Source organism: Numenius arquata, chromosome 19 (assembly GCF_964106895.1).
Source record: "Numenius arquata chromosome 19, bNumArq3.hap1.1, whole genome shotgun sequence".
Classification (NCBI taxonomy): domain Eukaryota; kingdom Metazoa; phylum Chordata; class Aves; order Charadriiformes; family Scolopacidae; genus Numenius; species Numenius arquata.
In genome coordinates, this window is record NC_133594.1 from 1798759 (window position 1) to 1817107 (window position 18349).

Consider the following 18349-nt stretch of genomic DNA (forward strand, 5'->3'; position numbering starts at 1 on the left):
ATCACTTCTCCTCGCCAACAGAGAGCCGGTGTTCATTAAGGCTTTGGTATCATGCTGAAAGTCAGTTCAAAGTTACTGGTGTCCAGGATAAAAGTCCAGTTTAGAAAGCATCACTTACATTTTGTTCCTGAGTTCACCTGAAATGAGTCAGTCCTGAAAACTTCAGATTATTTTAGGAAACTTTGATTTATTTATTTCCTCATTTAATTTGTCTTATTGCTAGTGATTCTGCTGTCTCTTTCAGATCATTGAAAAAGGTAGCGAATAACCTTGAGCTAGGAATACATTCCTGCTAGAAAAACACCTACAGAGGAATGATTTGTGCCCTAAAATTTGTAAGATTTACTAGTTGACAGATTTTTAATCCAATTAGTGTAATTTGTGAGTTCATACTATGCTAATAGGAGTCACATGTTATAAGGAGTAAATCAAATGCCTTATAAAAAATATTGTAAATCATATAAACACAGCCATCCTGATCAACCAAACACATAAGCTCATAAAAATAGCTGTTCCATTTAGTATTTAATTTTAAAACTGTATTGATTAGCATAAATTATTCTTCATTCTTTATTGAGCGTTGCCTGTTTCAGCTTTGCATGTATTTTGTACAGGCCAGGTGGTTTGTAAATGCTGTTTTGTATCTTCTTACCTGTTAGCTTCATTCCAGTTTTCTGAGCTTGCCCAGTATCCAAGGAAGTATTAAAAATAAACGTTAGCAAATATTGCAGCTGCATTGCGAATGACTTAGGCTTGTGTGTTATAAAATTGGACATCGGTAGGCGGTGTTTGGAATAGACAGTGTCTCTGTAGCAGTCCAAGATGTGAACGTATCCAACTCCTCTCCAAATACGGCACAAATTGTATAGTGCAGGCTTCAGGCTTCCCTGCCTTGTTATGGATGACTATTTCTCCTTATTGAATAACGTTGTCTAAGCTTCATCTGTTCCTAATTATATGCAAATACCCCTCTTTTGTCTTTTTACTGCTCATCAGGCCTGTCGTCCTCATTACTGCTTCGCTGCTATTCACTGCAAGACCTCACAGAGGCCAAGCAATTAATAGGGTTCAAAGCCGCCCTTCGTTTGGAAACTGTTGTCACAGTTGCTAATACTCTACCGTCATTAGGAAATAATTCCTTTAGTCACTAGGGAGGGTCAGACCATCACGGCTATGGAAACGGAGTGGACTGAGGGATACTGAAGACTTTAAGGGATACCTTGTTCCTGGTCATTGGCCCCAGTGCCAAAATAATGTGGTCTAGATCTTCAGGACTGGGTGGCAGGATTTAAACTGTCGTGTTTGTTTGAAAAGGTGCAGGGCAAGATTTGCATTGAAGAAACAGTGGAACAGCATAAGGGATCCTTACAAGCCTTGTCCTTCTTTGCAAAGCCTGCTCCTTGGAAGCACTGGAGGCCTGGGAGAGTGCCAGGACTTTGGTGTTGATGGGTCTGCAGGGCCACAACCCAGGGACACAGAGATGTCACTTCTATGCTGGAGCCTCTCCGTTTGGGTGCAAACCAAAAGCAGGAAGGGAAAAAGTTGCTACCGGCTCTTGGGAGGGTAAAACAAACCTCCCAAATGCAGAGGTGTGAAGTCAGCCTGAAAGCAGTTTGCGAACTGCTTAGTCTGAAGTGGCCTATGAAGAGCTGTAACTCAGAGTTGAGAGAGGACACCTTTGTTTCAGTGAGATGTTAGCTTGGCAGCATCAGCAGGTGATTCCCGATGACGTACTGAGCCATCAGGAGAGGTTGGTGGATGCAGGTTTACACAATGGCGTAAAGAAAATCTAGATCCTCAGTTGTCTTCAAGGAGCAACGACAGCAGAAGAGTTGCTGTGTGTCAGGGGGGGATATCTTCTCCAGCTTGCACATGTTGCTTGGTCATTTTTTTGGAAGAAACTCTCTTAGATTGTGAATGCTGAAGGCTTTCTAGAAGAGGCTAGAGCCCAGGTGTGATTTTTCTTTCTCCTCCTAGGGTGTATGTTCAAGGAGAATTGGTCTGTGAAGCTTTAGATTAGTACAGGGTTTGTTTGTTTGATTTTTATATGGGCCTTTTGAAGAGCCTGCCCATATTTAACCATTAATGTCAATGCACGTAAGGTTAAGAGCTGTTTCAGAATCCCTTTTTACACAAATGTTCTCATTGCACTATGAGTGGATGAAGCTCTGCTGGAACAAGTTACTCGTTCTGGGTTAGGGGTATTCATACAGGGAGATATTAGAAATAGAACAGAAAATCCCTGTGGCTTGATTTAGGTGTCCATAAGCCTTCCTCCTGTCTGATCTGCTCTCTTCTTCCCAGGTGCATTGTAACAACATGTTTTCCAAGGGGGTGAAGATCTTCCAGAAGGTGGAGTGTCTGTTCAAACCACGCCTGATTGCAGACTGGGAGCCTGAACCTGTCGGGGTGGCAACTGTCTTAGATGACAAAAACCCCAGCGCTAGGTTTGTGACTGTCCCCCTCAACCAGCGCGTAGGTAAAGCCATACTTTGCCGCTTCTACTTTGCTGACACCTGGATGATGATGAGCGAGATTTCCTTCCAGTCAGGTGAGGATTCCTCCACGTCGAGTGGGTGGGGAAGCACAGGGAGCAGAAGAGATGGTCTGGAGGTGCGGGACGTGGGGTTAATACGGGTGTAGGGCACTGTGGGGCTACAGGATAGCAAGGAGGAGGTAGAAGCACTGAGAGGGCTGGAAGGGCAATGCAGGGGCAGAAGGGTGCAGTCTATAGTGGGTGCTTTTCAGGCTGATGCACATGTGGAGAAGCACAACCAGCACAACCAAAAATTGGACTACGGAGCGTTTCTTCTTCTTGAGACAGCTGCCTGCTGCTTATGGGGTTGATTTTTACTCCTCTTTACTGAGTATTCTGTTATAAATAATTTAATTGTATGTGCAGCTGATGATCAAGTTAGCAGATCATGAAAAATAAGTGGCTGACTACTTTTTATCCCCAAGTCTTAACTGTGATGCTTAAGTCGGTGCTGTGAGGTGCTTTAAAAGGCTCTAGAAGGGAGTGGACAAAGTCTTGGAGAAAACCACCAGCACTGACAGTGAACTGATCTGGCTGTAGCTTCCTAATAGAAGGTCCCTAATCAGCTATAGTGAGAGGAGGTTCCTGGGGAAGGAGTGTTCTGATCGCAGCTTGCTCCTTATCTCGCTGATAGCAGCCCCTCCTGGTTCTCCTCCCTGTCATGCATGGGACTAGGCAGGCTCCTGGGCTGGGCTGGGCTGGGCTGACTATTCTTACAATTATGCTAAAATGGGAAAAAGGAAAGCTCTTGGTGCAGCTCCTTCTCTCTGGGTGAGCTCAGGGAAGGCTCCTGCACACACTGGCAGTTTGCTGGGGTCAGGAAGCACACGCTGCGCAGTGGAGAGGCTCATTCCTGCAGGTGCTGAGAAGTGAGCAGGTATCTCTGCTTCTGCTGTTCATGACCCGCTGCGGGGTCTCAGCCCGGTACTGCTCGGGAAGGCAGGAATGGTGGCTGGGATTGCACTGACCCCTGGCAGGAGCCTGGAGGTTGTTGAACCGACGCCTTCCCTTCCCTCCCACAGACATGGAGAGTGTGAATCCTAATTTTGTTACGGCAGCCACCAGCACAACGGATCTCCTGGAAACAGAGTGCAACGTTACCGAGGGGACTTGGGGTAAGGACTTCTGTCACTTAGCCATGCCAAGGGCTCAAGTGTCAGGGGATTTCACAGTAACATCCTACTTGGCAGGGCCTCTCCATTTCTGGAGATGTGGGGTATGGCCTGGTTGTTGCCCTCATGCACAGGGCTGCGTTTTACAGTCCTCTGAACCTCAGCTATTTTTTCTTCCCTCAGCTGGCTGAAGCTGCCTCACAGCAAGCGGGCTGGAGGCATACATGCAGCCAGTGAAACTCTGAAAACTGCCTGATCTATTATGGATCCATCACAGGAACCTGTTCCACTGCTAAGAACAGTCTTTGACTGCAGAAGTTCTCTGCACAATTCTTAGCTATGAGCCTCCAAAATGAGAATTTCTGATGAGAGCAAAATGTGAACACAGCTAATGTTGGTGCTCAGAAGGCTGCTTGAGATGTTTTCTGTACTGGGGACATGTAGGAAGGGATGTGGTGGCAGTTAGCCAGCACAGGTAACAACCTGGGCTTTGTTAACTCCAGATTCTTCTTCATACCTCTGTGATTGCAGAAACCACTTCTTCTGTAACCAGCACCTGGATAGGAGAGAAAGCAGATGACTCCAATACTTCCATCCTCGTGGGCTGCCTTGTGGCTATTATTCTTCTGCTCCTGATGATAATAATCATTATTCTTTGGAAGCAGTATGTTCAAAAAAGGTTGGAAAAGGTAATACAATGGGGCTATTCTGCAGACACAAGTTCAGTATTAAGTATTAACCCCAATGATCTCGGAGTGGAAGGCGCAGGGTTTCCCCAGCTCCATAGAGCAGCCAAAACTCTGTTCCCGCAGCAGGGGAGGATGCCAGCCCTGTCCAAGATATTACTGGAAATTGCTGCGGTTGCAGCCAATACATTACTTAACAACTGAGCATCGCCTCAGCATTTTTTTTTCTTTCTCTTTTGCAGGCCCCACGTCGAATCCTGGAGGAGGATGCCACGGTTCGCCTCTCCTTCTACAGCTACACCATTGCCAACAACCAGACCCAGATCCACCAGTCCAATCCCACCTATGAACGTGCTTTTCCACTGGATTTGGAATATCACCAGCCAGCTACGCTGCTCCAAAAGCTTCCAGAGCTCTCCCAAAGTGCAGAGGATTCAGGTAATGTAATCATCAGTCTCCAAAAGTTATGCATTTATTCTTAGAATCATAGAATTGTCTACGTTGGAAGGGACTTTTCAGATCTAGTTCAACCATCAACCTAACTCTGATAAATTTGTTTATTTATCAGTTTATCTGCATTTATTATTTTATTATTTCCCTCAAGTTTTAAAATGTGCCGCTTCTTAGTGTCTAAGTAACCTTCCCTGACTCCTGTGCAATGCAACACTAACCCAAGGACCTGAGAGAGTATTCTGGAGCTCTGAAACTTTTAGCACTTAGCTTTGGCAGATGGAGCACCAGCCCCACTAGAGGGTGGTGGCCTCTAATTGTTCTCTTTGAAGACTGCATTTACACGTTAGACAGGTCATCTTTTAGGAGCTGGTTTTAGCAATCACTCATCGTTGGTCTCGTCAGCCCCTGCAGCGCTCCTGGGCTGTCCAGGCTGGCTGGTGAAGAAGACCTTTAGTACCTGTTCCTGCAACAAGGGCTCTGTGAAATTTCCTTGGAAAAAGCTGGGGGAAACACAGCAGAGAATTGTCAGTGGTGCTGGCTTCCAGCCCCTGGGGAGCTTTTGGACGCTCGCAGAAGGGAACGTTTCCAGCAGCGTTTTTCACTCGGTGCTGGCAGTGCTGATTAGTGAATGGAAGGGCAGTGCCGCATTCCCCAAGCACTGACAAGCTGCTAAGATCCAGCATTATACTACACCGGAAGATTGATTTGGATTGAGTCAGGATAGGAATTTGAAGCAGAACAAATGCTGTGTAATTCTGACCTTACAGGGAGTTAATTGTAAAGAGTTATCCCATGATATTTATGTGAATACGCTGTAGGAGGTAGCATGGCATGCTAAAATGTACATGGGAAATGGAAACCTCCATCAGTTTTATTGCAGAAGGGAATCCAGAGCAAGTCTGATGTTGCAGACAACACCCCTGCGTCAGGTCAGGGAAACGGATCGTATTTAGGATGAATCAGAAACAGGAAATCACTTCAGACTCATGTTTCCGTGTCTGGGCAAGAACTGTAGCTCTCATAACTGGGTAGAGCAGGCAGCTGTTTAACAGGAATTCACTGGCACCTCATTGGTTTTCTGGTGGCCGCAGAAGTGTGGCTTCGTCTGGTTTAAGCCCCAAAAAAGCAAAGCAGTGTCTTCCATCTGCGTGTACCTTGGTACAAGGACATAGGTGTGCAGTTAGACTAAATTCCCAGAGGTGTGCAGGATGGAGAGGAGTGGAACCCAGGCCATACTGGTTTTATGGGAGTGTGTCTGACTCCATGTGTCTCTGGTTTCCCGGTAGTGTGCAGTGGGGACTATGCTGAGCCCGACCTGACCAAGTCCACCCCTCACCAAGGCTTTCAGAACAACGTTCCTCACTACGCCGAGACAGATATCGTCCACCTGCAAGGTGTGACCGGCAACAACATGTATGCGGTCCCGGCCCTCACTGTGGACTCGCTTACCAAGAAGGACATCTCGGTGGGGGAATTCCCTCGGCAGCAGCTACGACTCAAGGAGAAGCTGGGAGAAGGACAGTTTGGAGAGGTACAGCCATTCTCAACAGAAAGAACGTGCTTGGCACAGTGAAGCTTCTGAGCTGCCTCTCTGGCTCTGCTTCACATCTGGGGGCTGAGGGACCTGCATACCAGTATTTTATTTAAGACCTGTCTTTGCTGTTGGGGAAAGCTGATGTCCCTTGGCGTAGGCTTCAGAGAACCCCATTCTGCACCTGTGAGGCTGCTGCTGGTACCACATGAGTCTTTCTCAACAGATGAGCTTTGCAGACTTCTGTTCACTGTTTTTATCCCCATTTATGATCCTACAGAAAAGGCCTAGGGATGAGAACTCAGGCTGTTTCATGGTTGTCCACGGATATCTCAAACATGTGGTGGCTGTCACCCACCTTTAGGCACGAGTTTGAAAACTAGCAGTGACTCCAGCCAAGACAGATTGATCCTAGCTGTAAAAACAGCTTTCGCGTTAACAAGTGGAGGTTCTGGTGCAGGTCTGGTGCTGGCCCAAGCAGGGACAGACATTTCCCAGGCACTGTGGTGCCCTCGCACACTCTCTAGCACTGCTGCTCACTTAAGCCCCAGTTTGTGTCAGAAGCCTCAGGCAGCATGATACATATATCTGCTAAGCTTTCTCTGTACTCCTTGAGCTGCTTTCAAGCTGTGAGAGTTTTCACCTCGCCTTTTCTGCCCTCCCTGCTTTGTTTCCACACCATCCCTAGTTCCAGTCTTCTCCTCACCCACTCCCACTCTTCTGCTGTCTCTTTCCTGCCCAGCTTTTGCTCACTGACAGCCTTAAATTCTACCTGTCTGCTACATTTTGGTGAAGGACAGCCCTTAACTGACTGCTTCGTCATCTGTGATGGGCCCATCTTTATAGTTCCTGCCTTCTGACAGCCCACCTTCCCTACCTCAGCCCCTTCCATATCCCCCTCACTTCTTTCTGGATCACTCAGTGTATTGGAAAAGCGCTGACATCCTCCACCTCTTCACCTGGCTGTCGGTGCAGTCCCTTCTGCTGGTGCCTGGATCCTGCCCTGTCTTGGGCTGTGCTCCAAAAGTGAAACAGAGAGGCTTTTTTTTTCCCCTCATTGTTTTGCTTCTGGTTTCTCCTTCCCTCTTGTTTCTGTCTTCATACCTGACAAAGCTTTCTCCTCCTCCTTCTTTGTGTTGTCAAACGGCAGCAGCCAGGCTCTCCATCTCCGTTTTCCTGGGAGATTGATTCAGAGCCTGTTCCTTTCCTCACATCACAGGCCCTTTCCCTCACTTTTGCAAATGTGCTGTGTCACGTTCTTCCTTCTCTCCTCCTTACCTCCTTAGTCTTTACCAAACCGGTTGTCACCACATGCTCTGCTCCGCTTCTCAGGCTTAGTGTGCAGTCTCCCTTCTAGCGACATGGATCATTGCTTTTTTTTTTTTTTTTTTTCCACCTCTCCACTCAGAGCTTTCTTCCCTTTCAAGCTTTTTTTCTTCCTTACTCCTAACCATCCACTCCCAGTGACACATCGCCTGCGCTTGTCATACACGCGCTGAGTACCACGGCTCTTTCCTATTCCTGGTCTCGTGACTCTACTTTCCTCACAGCAGATTTCATCCTCTGTGTAGCCGCAGCAGCATCTTTGTACTTCTGTTTCTGATCTGTGGGTTTGTCCCATTTCTCCATGCTGTCTCCCTTTTTCACCTCACCATGCTTGTCACGTAAGTTCTTGTGCTTTCTTCATATAGAATTCATTAAACTCCCATTACATTCCCCTCACTGCTCCAAGGCTTTGGCTGACACATGCAGTCTTCTCCCCTCCTCTGGTCCTTTTTCCTGTCCCACACGCTCAGGTCTGTCTGCTTTCCCCACCCAGTTCTCCATCAGAATATGCATTCTGGTAGATTCTTAAGCCAAATGTCTTGTCACCTCCTTTCTTACACAACAGTAATTTTATGGCAGTAATTTTATGTCTTTAATCATTTATTTATCTGAAGAAACTTGGCATTTTGTGTATTCATTAGAGGATTCATCTCTGGGTATATTCACAGGTGAGGTGTTCACATCACATACACATGGACGGACACGCACTTTTCTCTTTTTTTCTTTCTTTTTCCCCTGAAATTAGAGGACTGTGGATAGCTGTGTAATTGCTAGATGCTCCTCGGTTACGTTTGAGCGATGACTGAAGCTGGTTGCAGGACAGTTGTGTACGTGTATGGCTGGGGTGAGCTGTACATGCCAAACCTCTACAGCCCAGCTGTTGGCATGCACAGGCAGAGTAAAGCAGACAACTCCAGCACAATGGCCTTTCTGAACATTCCCAGTACTTGCTGGGAAAACTGCCCCAGTAATCTACTGCACCAGTCTGCACAAGTGCAGTAAATTCAGTGCCTTGGGGACCTATGAGGCTGCAATCCACATCCACTCCTACAGCAAGGGCTATATAATGTATGTACACGTTTTGTCCAGGATCTAGGGCCAACCTATGGGCTATTTCCGATCAGAGCAGAGTCACCTTCATTAGATCATTCACTTGGTCCTTCTGCCAGTGGTGACCCAATTGATGACCTCAGTGTGACAGTGTTTTCCTCCAGTTTTTGGCCTGTGCATACTCTCATAGCTGCCTCTGCCTCCTGCCCCACAGGTGCACCTTTGCGAAGCCGATGGCCTGCTGGAATTCCTGGGAGTGTCCTCTACAGAATTCACCCACCAGCCAGTCCTCGTAGCGGTGAAAATGCTGAGATCAGATGTCAACAAAACAGCCAGGTGAATGCATCCGCAGGGCTGACAGGGGAAGCAAATACTCCCCCAGCAACAGTTTCACGCAGGTTAACCCTGGTGACTTTTGTGAGCGAGTGTCGTATGTCTTTAGTGTGTTCTGCGTGTTTGTGTAAGGAACGGAACACGCACAGGGAGGGGAGGACAAGAACAGATGTAATGTCAAGCTGAAATGCTGCGTTAATCCTGTTTGCTGGGGAAGGGGTCAGTGGGAACGCAAGCACAGAACCGGCTTTCAAACCACTGTGTGGAGATGTGTAAATGTCTCTGAATGGAGATTTTTCTTACATGCTACTTCTGCTTTCCTTAGACAAAGGAATAGTTTAGGATTCGAACCTGTGTTTTCTGTTTTACAAGAAATGACTTCCTGAAGGAGATCAAGATCATGTCACGGCTGAAGAACCCAAATATCATCCGGCTTCTGGGGGTGTGTGTGCGCGATGACCCGCTGTGCATGATAACGGAGTACATGGAAAACGGAGACCTCAACCAGTTCCTGTCGCAGAGGGAGATCTACAGCAAATTTGCCATTTCAAACAATATTCCCTGCGTCAGGTAAGAGGAGCTGCCCGTGTTTGGGACGAAGCAGTATTACAGAGCTGCCAGCTTAACCTCCTGTGCCCTCCTGATGGTGAGACGGTGACCTTCCTCTTGCCATGGCCACGGCACGTGCTGTGGACACTAGTCCTGCTTTGTGTGGGAGGTTGTTCTTCAGGCCTCTGGGGGTCTGTGTTCCCGTGAAGCATCCGCAACTGCGGGATGTTCTGGTCATGGTGACCATCTGAGATGTATTGTTTACTGAAGTGACCATCTGTTTGTTACTGGGTTTGCACCAAATATTTCGTTAATATGGGAAGCCAGTGGCGTTACAGCAAGAATTTTGGGATGCCAGTCAAAAATGTCTTTTAGGCTTTTAAGAAGGTTCGTATGTTCTCTGGACGTCTGAAAAATAATACATGAGTGGATCTGAGTGCAGGAAAGATCTCATCAGCCAACAGAAAGGGAATATTTGGCAAAAAAACCCATTGTCTGTCAGTGGTGGCACTTAGATCCCTCCTCTGTGGAAGGATTAAATCTAGTGTAAAAGCATCTCTACTATTGCAGAAATCCTCTCCTCAGAGGAGAGTTGTGTAGGACTAATGTGTGTTCTGCTCCATAAACCTGCACTGATCAGAAATCACTGCACCCCTTAGCCTCTGGCACGTACCTCCCAAAGGATTAGGTTTATTTATAGTTCAGGAAGGCAGGTAGGCAGGGAGAGTTCCACTGATGGACTGAATGGGAGATCACTTGGTCTTACCATGTGGAGACACCACCAGCAGTACTGTTGGTGGCTGGCAGTGGTCGGGGGTCCTGCCGGGGAGTGTTAAATTGGTGTCCTTCAGTCATGACACAGCAGAAACTGTAGGATGGGAGAGTGTTTGCATCTGAGTAGAAACACATTCCAGCTCTCTCCAGTCTCCTGCCCTTTCTGAAACAGCTTTCACCTTTAGACTTGTGACTTTTTTCCTGGCCAAAGCCTCAAACTGTCCTTTTTTCTTTATCTCCTCCTTGTCTCTCATCTGACTTCAGCACTGTCCCTCACATTATTCTTCCTCGGTTTCCATTACTTGGCTCTACCTCTAGTTTTTCTTCCTCTCTGGCTGATCCTTCAGCCTCTCCCTTTGTCCCTTCCAGCCAGATAGAGTTTCATGTTAAAGGCAGCCGGAATGACTCGCTCAGATATCTGTCTGTACAGGAGGTGTTTGCTGACAGTGAAATGAATCCCCTGCTAAAGGGTGCAGCTTGTCTCTGTGGGCGTCTGATTGACGGGACAAGGTCCAACCATCCCACCCATCTGTCAAACTCAATATTTTGTGCACCAAATGTGGTGACCAGCCCTTTCCTGCAGAGAGGTCACACATTTTTAAATCCTTATGGCTCTTTAGTATTTGAAACGCATCTCCCTGCCGCCTCTCTGGCTGTTTAGCAGATGAAGATGAGCGTGCTGAGAGGTGTCTCCTGTCCTGCCCCTCTGTCTGCACAGCCCCACGCATCCAGCCCTGCAGAGGGGCAGCAGGGCAGAAGATAGCTGCTGGTGGGACCCTGCCAGGGTGCAGGTGGGACAGGAGACACTAGGCTTCTTGAATGGGGAGAGAACAGCCCAGGCAGGGGCAAGGGGCAAGGAGAAGGTGGGATCTGGAGGCTGTGCCCACTCCTGTGTGAAGAGCCCACAACCAGGTGAACAGGGTACGAGGGGGTGGCAGAGTTCCGGATGTGTGGGCACAACGGGTCTGCCCAGGTTGAGCATCGAGCCGATTGAAGGACTGAGCCAGTGTCACCTGGTGAGTTGTGGGGGTCACCACGATGAAGGGCTGGGAGCGAAGTGGTGCCCAGACTCTCCTCCAGCCCCTCCAGTCAGGGGCTGCCTCTGAATCTGTGGAGCAATAGCTTAGCCATTGGTTACATCAGATAGATGGATATGTTATCATCAGATGCATTTCAGTATTATTTAGATAATCTAGATAATGCGGTAGTGCCTTTCTCATTGCCATCAGAACACAAAGAGGAGGAGACTTAGGCTTTCTTTTTCTGAGCTTTAGCAGAGAAATACTAACTGTGAACATTTTATTAGGTTTGTTGTGACAAATGCTTGGTGATGGGAAGCGTTTGAGCACACACGGTGGGAAACAAGCCCAGCATCACAGAATAGCGTGTGAAGAACGATGAAAGTCAGGTGGTCCAAATTCTATGTATCGTGCAACTTAATATTATCTCCATTTTGCTAATGGGGGAATTAAAATTATATTAGATGGAAAATGCATCTGTTTATATTCTCAGTAATATTAAACATATTTAAAAAACCAAAGCTCTCTAATGTTAAGTGACACGCTTATATTAATGTAAGCACACAGCGGTGGCAGTGTGTGAAATACCGAGCTAAGCAGTTGTTTAGATAGGAGATCCTGAGATTGTACACCTGAATTTTTCATGTGTCTCTGCAAAAAGTTAGTGCTTTGATGCATAAACTCTTTGAAAATCTTGAGATTAATGCTTGATATTAAAAAAAAAAACACAATTATCTAAGGGATGTCAAATTCTAAGGGCCCTGAATTTCAGGGACAGCTTGTCTGTTCTTGCTGAGTCAGCTCAGGAACTTGGCTGTCTGGCAGGTGGGGGCATTAATGCCCTGAAACGAGACAGTTTAGTTTCACTGTTATGGCACAAAATAAACGCTGGGTCGCTGCAGTACATCAAACACAGCAAATGTCAAGGAAGAGTTGAGTTTGGGGAACTCTATTGATTTTTATTTCTATTTTTTTCTTTCTGTTTTGTTTTCTTTCAATGCAGCTACTCTAACCTGCTGTACATGGCTACCCAGATCGCCTCTGGAATGAAGTATTTAGCCTCGCTGAATTTCGTGCACAGAGATCTGGCAACTCGCAACTGCCTGGTGGGGAACAACTACACCATCAAGATTGCGGACTTTGGCATGAGCAGGAATCTTTACAGCGGGGATTACTACCGTATCCAGGGAAGAGCCGTACTGCCCATACGTTGGATGGCCTGGGAGAGCATCCTCCTGGTAGGGACTGCACGAAGCCCTTCTCTCTCCCTTACTCCGAGTTTTCACTGTGCCCCTGAAATAGCAACACGTGTGTGTGTCACGGTCCTTAGAGCATCAAAACGTGTGCTCCCAATGGCCCTGAGCGAGATGTCCATTAGGTCACGTTGGACATAACTCAGATCCTGGAAAAGGATCATGTCCTTGCAAATACAGGGCGTAATTTCAGATCATCTGGGGGCGTAATTTCTGTTCTGTACCTGGCATTCAGGATTCCTGCTGGAATCGTAAGGAAATTGCGTTTCTGTGTTTGTTTCCCCAGCTGTGAAGCTGAGAGGGACAGGGACAGAACTTCCTGAGTTCAAGAGCCAAGTCCAATTTTAAGGTTGGGGCTTTGTTTCGTGTTTGAGGGTCCTGCTGTCTCCCCTCAGGAGATTGTTCAATAGCCCAAACGCATCCAGTCTGGAGGCAGTTCCTTAATATTCAACCTCATATTTCTTTTTCAGAGTAGTTGATGAGATCATGTGGTTGTACTTTCTCACAACACCATCTCCAAGTACCCAGAAAAATTGTAATTACCTCTGCTATAAAGGCTGATAGGTCTAAGCTTTTCTAAATTCACCCTATTTTCCTGGTGACAGCTCCATCTAAACCATTAATGACTCCCATCTTCCCTGTGTGAACAGCTTCCAGACATTTACAGACTGCTGGGGTTGCCAGATAAGTCTGGGCAATCCGGGTCTTGGATGTTTTCTGCCCAAACAGGCCCTTCAGCCCCCAACTGTTTTCTGTTACTTTCTGAGCACTCTTTAGCTTTTTTTTTTTTACTTCTTCAGAAACACATTGTTCCAAACGTGGCGCGTTTGGGCACATTTTTTCGAAGACAGAAAACAGGGACAGCGAGCAGACTGTCACCGACTTCTAACATGTGCAAAGAGCAAAATTATCTTGGCCTTTCTCTAAGAGTCTGGAGTCTGCTTTGCCTCTGCTTTCACCCCGAGGGCTTTGCCTCCTGTTCAAAAGCTTTTCTGCGCTGCGGTGCTGGGTTTGGGGTGGAGGTAGGCAGCAGCCATCCACCTTCCATCCCTTTTCCTACTGCTGCCAGTACTTTCTCAGGAGGGACAGGAGTCTCTAGCTCTCTCTGAGACTTGCTTCTTGTTTCAAGAGAGAAAACAGTGACAGTTGCCCCCTCTTAGAGCTGTCCTGGGGGTCCCACAGATGTGCTGCTCCTGCCCCACGAAGCAGAAATGTCCCTTTGAGCATTGCTGAGAGCAGGTCCCCTGTTCTGCTGTCCCTTTTTTCGAGAGCATTTTCCCAGGTACCAATTCTGCATTCTCGTGTTCAGCTGCAGGGAACGTAGAGTGAAATATTTTTTGCTGAATGTGAGCAGCCCGGGCTTACAGCATCCTCTCTGGTCACAGGGCAAGTTCACCACAGCCAGTGATGTCTGGGCGTTTGGGGTCACCCTCTGGGAGATGTTCATACTGTGTAAGGAGCAGCCGTACAGCCTCCTCTCAGATGAGCAAGTCATCGAGAACACAGGAGAATTCTTCCGGAGCCAGGGCAGGCAGGTAAGAAAGCAAACGGGACCTTTCCTTCCTCCACTCGACCTGGTTGCACCCACCCAAGTGGATCTTCATGGAGCCTTTCTGCTGGCCTTGTGTCAAGAGAAATCTCTGCTTCTATTACCTTTTCAAGCGTGTCCTGCCTCTCTTACCCTCCCTTCAGCCTCATTGCACTGGTTTTCCTCTCTTGGAGTCCCACTGGAAGAACCTCTTGGCCCTGTCCAGTGCCTCTTCCTTAAAAGCCACTTCTGTTCCAATCTGCCCTGGGTGCACTGTCCTCCTCAGCTTTTCTGGGCTCTCCTGCACAATCCTTTTGCTCTTTTCCTTTTGTCAGACCTCTCTCCCACTAGTGTTTCCTCTGAAAGATGAGGAAGCCAGTACTGAGGTGGGGAAGGAGGAGTTGTTGATGCCCAGGGGTTGGATACTGTGACATCTCCACGTGGCTGAGAAGCCTTTGGCCATCTCTAGTTGCTGAAGGGCTTTTCTGTGTCATTGTCTTTTCTTACTGACTCCACTGCGGGTACCTCCAGTAGATACCAGTGATGATGCAGGACAACCCAGACCCTCAGTACTGAGAGTTACCCTACACCAGGAGGTGGAGTGTCAGTTGTTTGCTGTTCCCCCAAAATTCACCTTTAGCACCAAGCAAGTTAAAGAATTAAGGGGAAAAAATAACGGAAAGTTTTACTCACTGTCTGTGGAATACTAAGGATTTTGTGAAGAGCCTGGAAAATGTGTATTGAAATGAGAGGGGGGAAAAAAGAATTCTGCCGAGCTGTGCTTTAGATAAGCTCTAAAAGGTGTTTTTTCTGTCTCTGCTAACAAGCTGTCACGATGCTTAGAAAGCCTCATGGGTTGTCTACGGTGAGTGAAAGTATTTGGATTTTATTGTGGTAAATTTGGGTTTGCTTTGTGTTTTGCTGTCACTTGGAAGACGAATCTCTCTGAAGCATTTGTGTTTCCTGGGGGACAAAGGACTGTTTTGTGACCAGCTCATCAGACAAGTTGGCAAAGTGTCCGCGGTGCCATTTGAGATGGCATCAAAGCTCCATCCAGACTTCCCTGCCAGATTCACGCTTCATGGGTTTCAAACATTGCATGATGGCCGTGTCTTGTAAACCTAGAGTGAAACTGTCCTTTCGGTTTTCATTTAGTAAAGGTTCAATTCTTTTATGAGAAGCCCACTGAAATAGCTGTATTTTCCTTCCTTCCAGATCTATCTCTCCCAGACTCCTCTGTGTCCTAACCCTGTGTTTGACCTGATGCTGAAATGTTGGAGCAGGGATATAAAAGATCGTCCCACTTTTGACATGATTCACCACTTCCTGCTGGAACAAATGGAATCAAACATTTGAGTCCGGAAAGAGAGACAAACTGTTGAGACCAGAGTGACTTTGGGTGTCTCTGCCTGTACCTCACGGAAGGCGGTGGGGCCACCTTGCTCTCCTCCCTTGACTGTTCCGTATTTAAGTTGAGATGTCCATGGCAGCTGCTCATTCTATTGGCCATGGTCTGACACGCAGGACCAGAGGATCTCATTTGGTTGAAAAAAAAAATCATCTCCTCCTCTTCTGAATCATTTTCCTGGGAATACTGTGAGAGGGGTTTTATTAGATACCCGTACACCTTTGGGCAAAAGGAACGAGGAAAACTGAGGGACTCGGAGCTCTCTCCTGGGTGGAATAAAAAGCGGTGGGAGCGCTACCGCTCAAGAACAGATTTCTAGAAGTAAAGACTTCAGTCTTCTAAAATGATTCCATTAAATCAAATGGAAGTCTTGTGCACATTAGCGAGTGTTTCTGAGTGCTCTTGCTACAGACAGTGTGTAGCGGGAGACGAGAAATGCCGAGAGCTAGGGAAGGGTTTAACGGACTTGAGAACTGACGGAGCTGGATTTAGCAACCCTTTGGAAGTGACGCTACCAGGGTCTACAGAGGACGCTGATAGAAGAGTCCAAGATCATGTTCTTTTTTCCTGTGGTTGTTAAGCACTGCTTTTGTTATATATGTGCATTTTCCCCACACTGGATTTTTTTTTTTCTAGAAAAAAAAATAATTTTGAAAATGAATGTTCAAGGTCATAGGAAGGTCACTACGGTAGAAGATCTTCTTTTGATCGACAAATTAAGGCTAGGGTAGGGAGTCTGTATTGAAAAGTAGCTGATACTGTACTACTGTCACTATGTAGATTTATTAGCCTAATGAACTTGTAGCCACAATGGACTGATGTGCAATTAATCCTGTATAAGTACCCATTAATATGAGATCTCGAAGTCAATGCTGTTACCTGTGCAGAGGGCACTTGGGTTTGGTGAAAGCGAGTGGCGGGGAGCAGAACCCGCCGTGTCACTTGTCGTAGTGAGAGGAAGAGGAGGGGAGAACGGGCCGTTCCCAGCACACGCCTGTGCACACGCACTCAGATAAACACTTTTCTGGCAGCGGTGGTTCCTCCTCGGGTCTGCAGCGGGGACGGTGCTGTCACCCAGGCAGAGCACTTCAGCCCAGGCTCCTTTATTGCCGGGATCCAACCTGGCGCTGGGAGACGGGACTGACGCATCCCCTTAGCTTGGGTTTGGGTTTTATTTTGGATGCTTGCTGCACAACGCAAGACAATTTACTCATTGAACTTGGGGTTGGTTGTTTTTTTGTTTGCCGTGTCACAAACGGCTCATTCTCTGGAGGGTTTTAGAGGGCTCTGAAATCCATTTGGAGTGAGTTAGAGATTCAGCTGGTTTCTACAATAAATCCATTGTGGATTTACCAGGTGCCTGGGGAATACTCTGCTATTCCCTCTCTAATCATTTAGCAAGATACTTAGGACCAAACCAAATATTTCCTAAGCTGGGAGAAGATGAAAGTTTTTTTTATTAAACAGCGTCCAGTGTGGCATGTATTTCCAGTAAAGATATCAAGATAATTTTTGTCTTAGCCACAAGCATCGTGTGAACGGCTATCGGTGCTATGAGCTCTGTGAGGGCACTGCTGGGAGAGGGGATGTCAAAACGGTTATAAAACGAGGATAATTCTTATGTTGAAAGAAGAAAAAAATCTGCTTCTAAGTTGGCCAATGGCAGGATGGAGGGTGGCACGGCTGCCTCTGCTCCCCAGGCAGAGCAAACCCCCTCGTGAAGTTTCCCAGTTGCAGCTCACGTGGTAGGACCGTGCCCGGGTTGTCCTGCTGCAGACCCGGCCTGGGATTTCCCTGCCTGCACGAGGTGTCTCTGGAGGGTGTTAGACAGTTCTGAAATCCATTTGGAGCAAGTTAGAGAATTGAGCTCGTTTCTACAAGAAATCCATTACGGATTTACCAGGTGCCTGGTAGGTGTCTCCATCCGAGCTGGTCCTCTAGCCCTCTGAGAAGCTGGAGGTTCCAAGTCATCTCATCTCCCGGCAAAGGTGATACGGGCTCAGGTGAATCTCACCCCTAAATAGGTTATTATTATTTTTTTTTTTCTCGTTTGACTAGAGGGGCCCAGGGTGAGCTGCCGTGACACGTGCGCACCGTCTGTCTGGAGCTGGGCGATGGGGGGCAAAGCCAGCGTGGTCCCTGCTGCAGCCTGTGGGGCGCTGGTGGCTGGCAAACCACGCACCAACTGCATTTCTGGAGTATTTCTTATCCTCTCCCCGAAAACGTACCCCAGTAACACACAGCCGCGTGCGTGGTCTCCTGTGCTTTGGGATGTCAGAGCGCTGTAACACCACCTGGGTGGGCTTTGTACTTCTGTTATGTCAGGACGTGCTGTTCCTCCCTTGACATGTTGACATACGAAGTTTCTCTCATATCAATAAATTCTAATGATAACCTTGACAAAAGTGAATTCCTACTTTTTTTTTTTACCCAGGTGTCTGTACCAAGGACCGATGTTTTGGTCTGATTATTCAGTAGCTCTTTGGTAAGTGTGTGGCCCCCAGGTTTGGAAGGAGCAGTCACTGGCCATTTAAAGGAGTGAGCTTTGAAGGGAATTTCTGGAAATGCTGGCCTGAACGCCCTTGGGCTGGTGGGACCTGGACCAGCCTGGGATCATTGCGTGGTGCCATGAATGCGGTGCTGCATTTCAGTAAGTGATGTTTTTCATCTTTGTGTTAAGCTCAGATCTAGGCTGGGGGGAACCTTTGTAGGTCTCGTATCAAATTGTCCACTAGAAGCTGAGCTGTCTTCTGGGCTCCATTGTGGTGCTCTGGGCCTTGGCCATCTGGGC

General features: G+C 47.4%; 1 protein-coding gene across 1 annotated transcript in view; it reads left to right on the forward strand.

Moving 5' to 3' along the window:
• The window catches only part of LOC141473551 (discoidin domain-containing receptor 2-like), a 33190-nt gene extending 15233 nt beyond the window's left edge, over positions 1 to 17957 (forward strand). The window contains exons 7-16 of the mRNA XM_074161105.1: positions 2305 to 2551; positions 3559 to 3651; positions 4180 to 4337; positions 4577 to 4772; positions 6074 to 6318; positions 8909 to 9030; positions 9400 to 9597; positions 12373 to 12607; positions 14008 to 14157; positions 15366 to 17957. Coding sequence (XP_074017206.1) covers positions 2305 to 2551; positions 3559 to 3651; positions 4180 to 4337; positions 4577 to 4772; positions 6074 to 6318; positions 8909 to 9030; positions 9400 to 9597; positions 12373 to 12607; positions 14008 to 14157; positions 15366 to 15506 — 1785 coding nt within the window. The 3' untranslated portion in view covers positions 15507 to 17957. The remainder of the gene's footprint in view (positions 1 to 2304; positions 2552 to 3558; positions 3652 to 4179; positions 4338 to 4576; positions 4773 to 6073; positions 6319 to 8908; positions 9031 to 9399; positions 9598 to 12372; positions 12608 to 14007; positions 14158 to 15365) is intronic.
• The last annotated feature ends 392 nt before the right edge of the window (positions 17958 to 18349 follow it).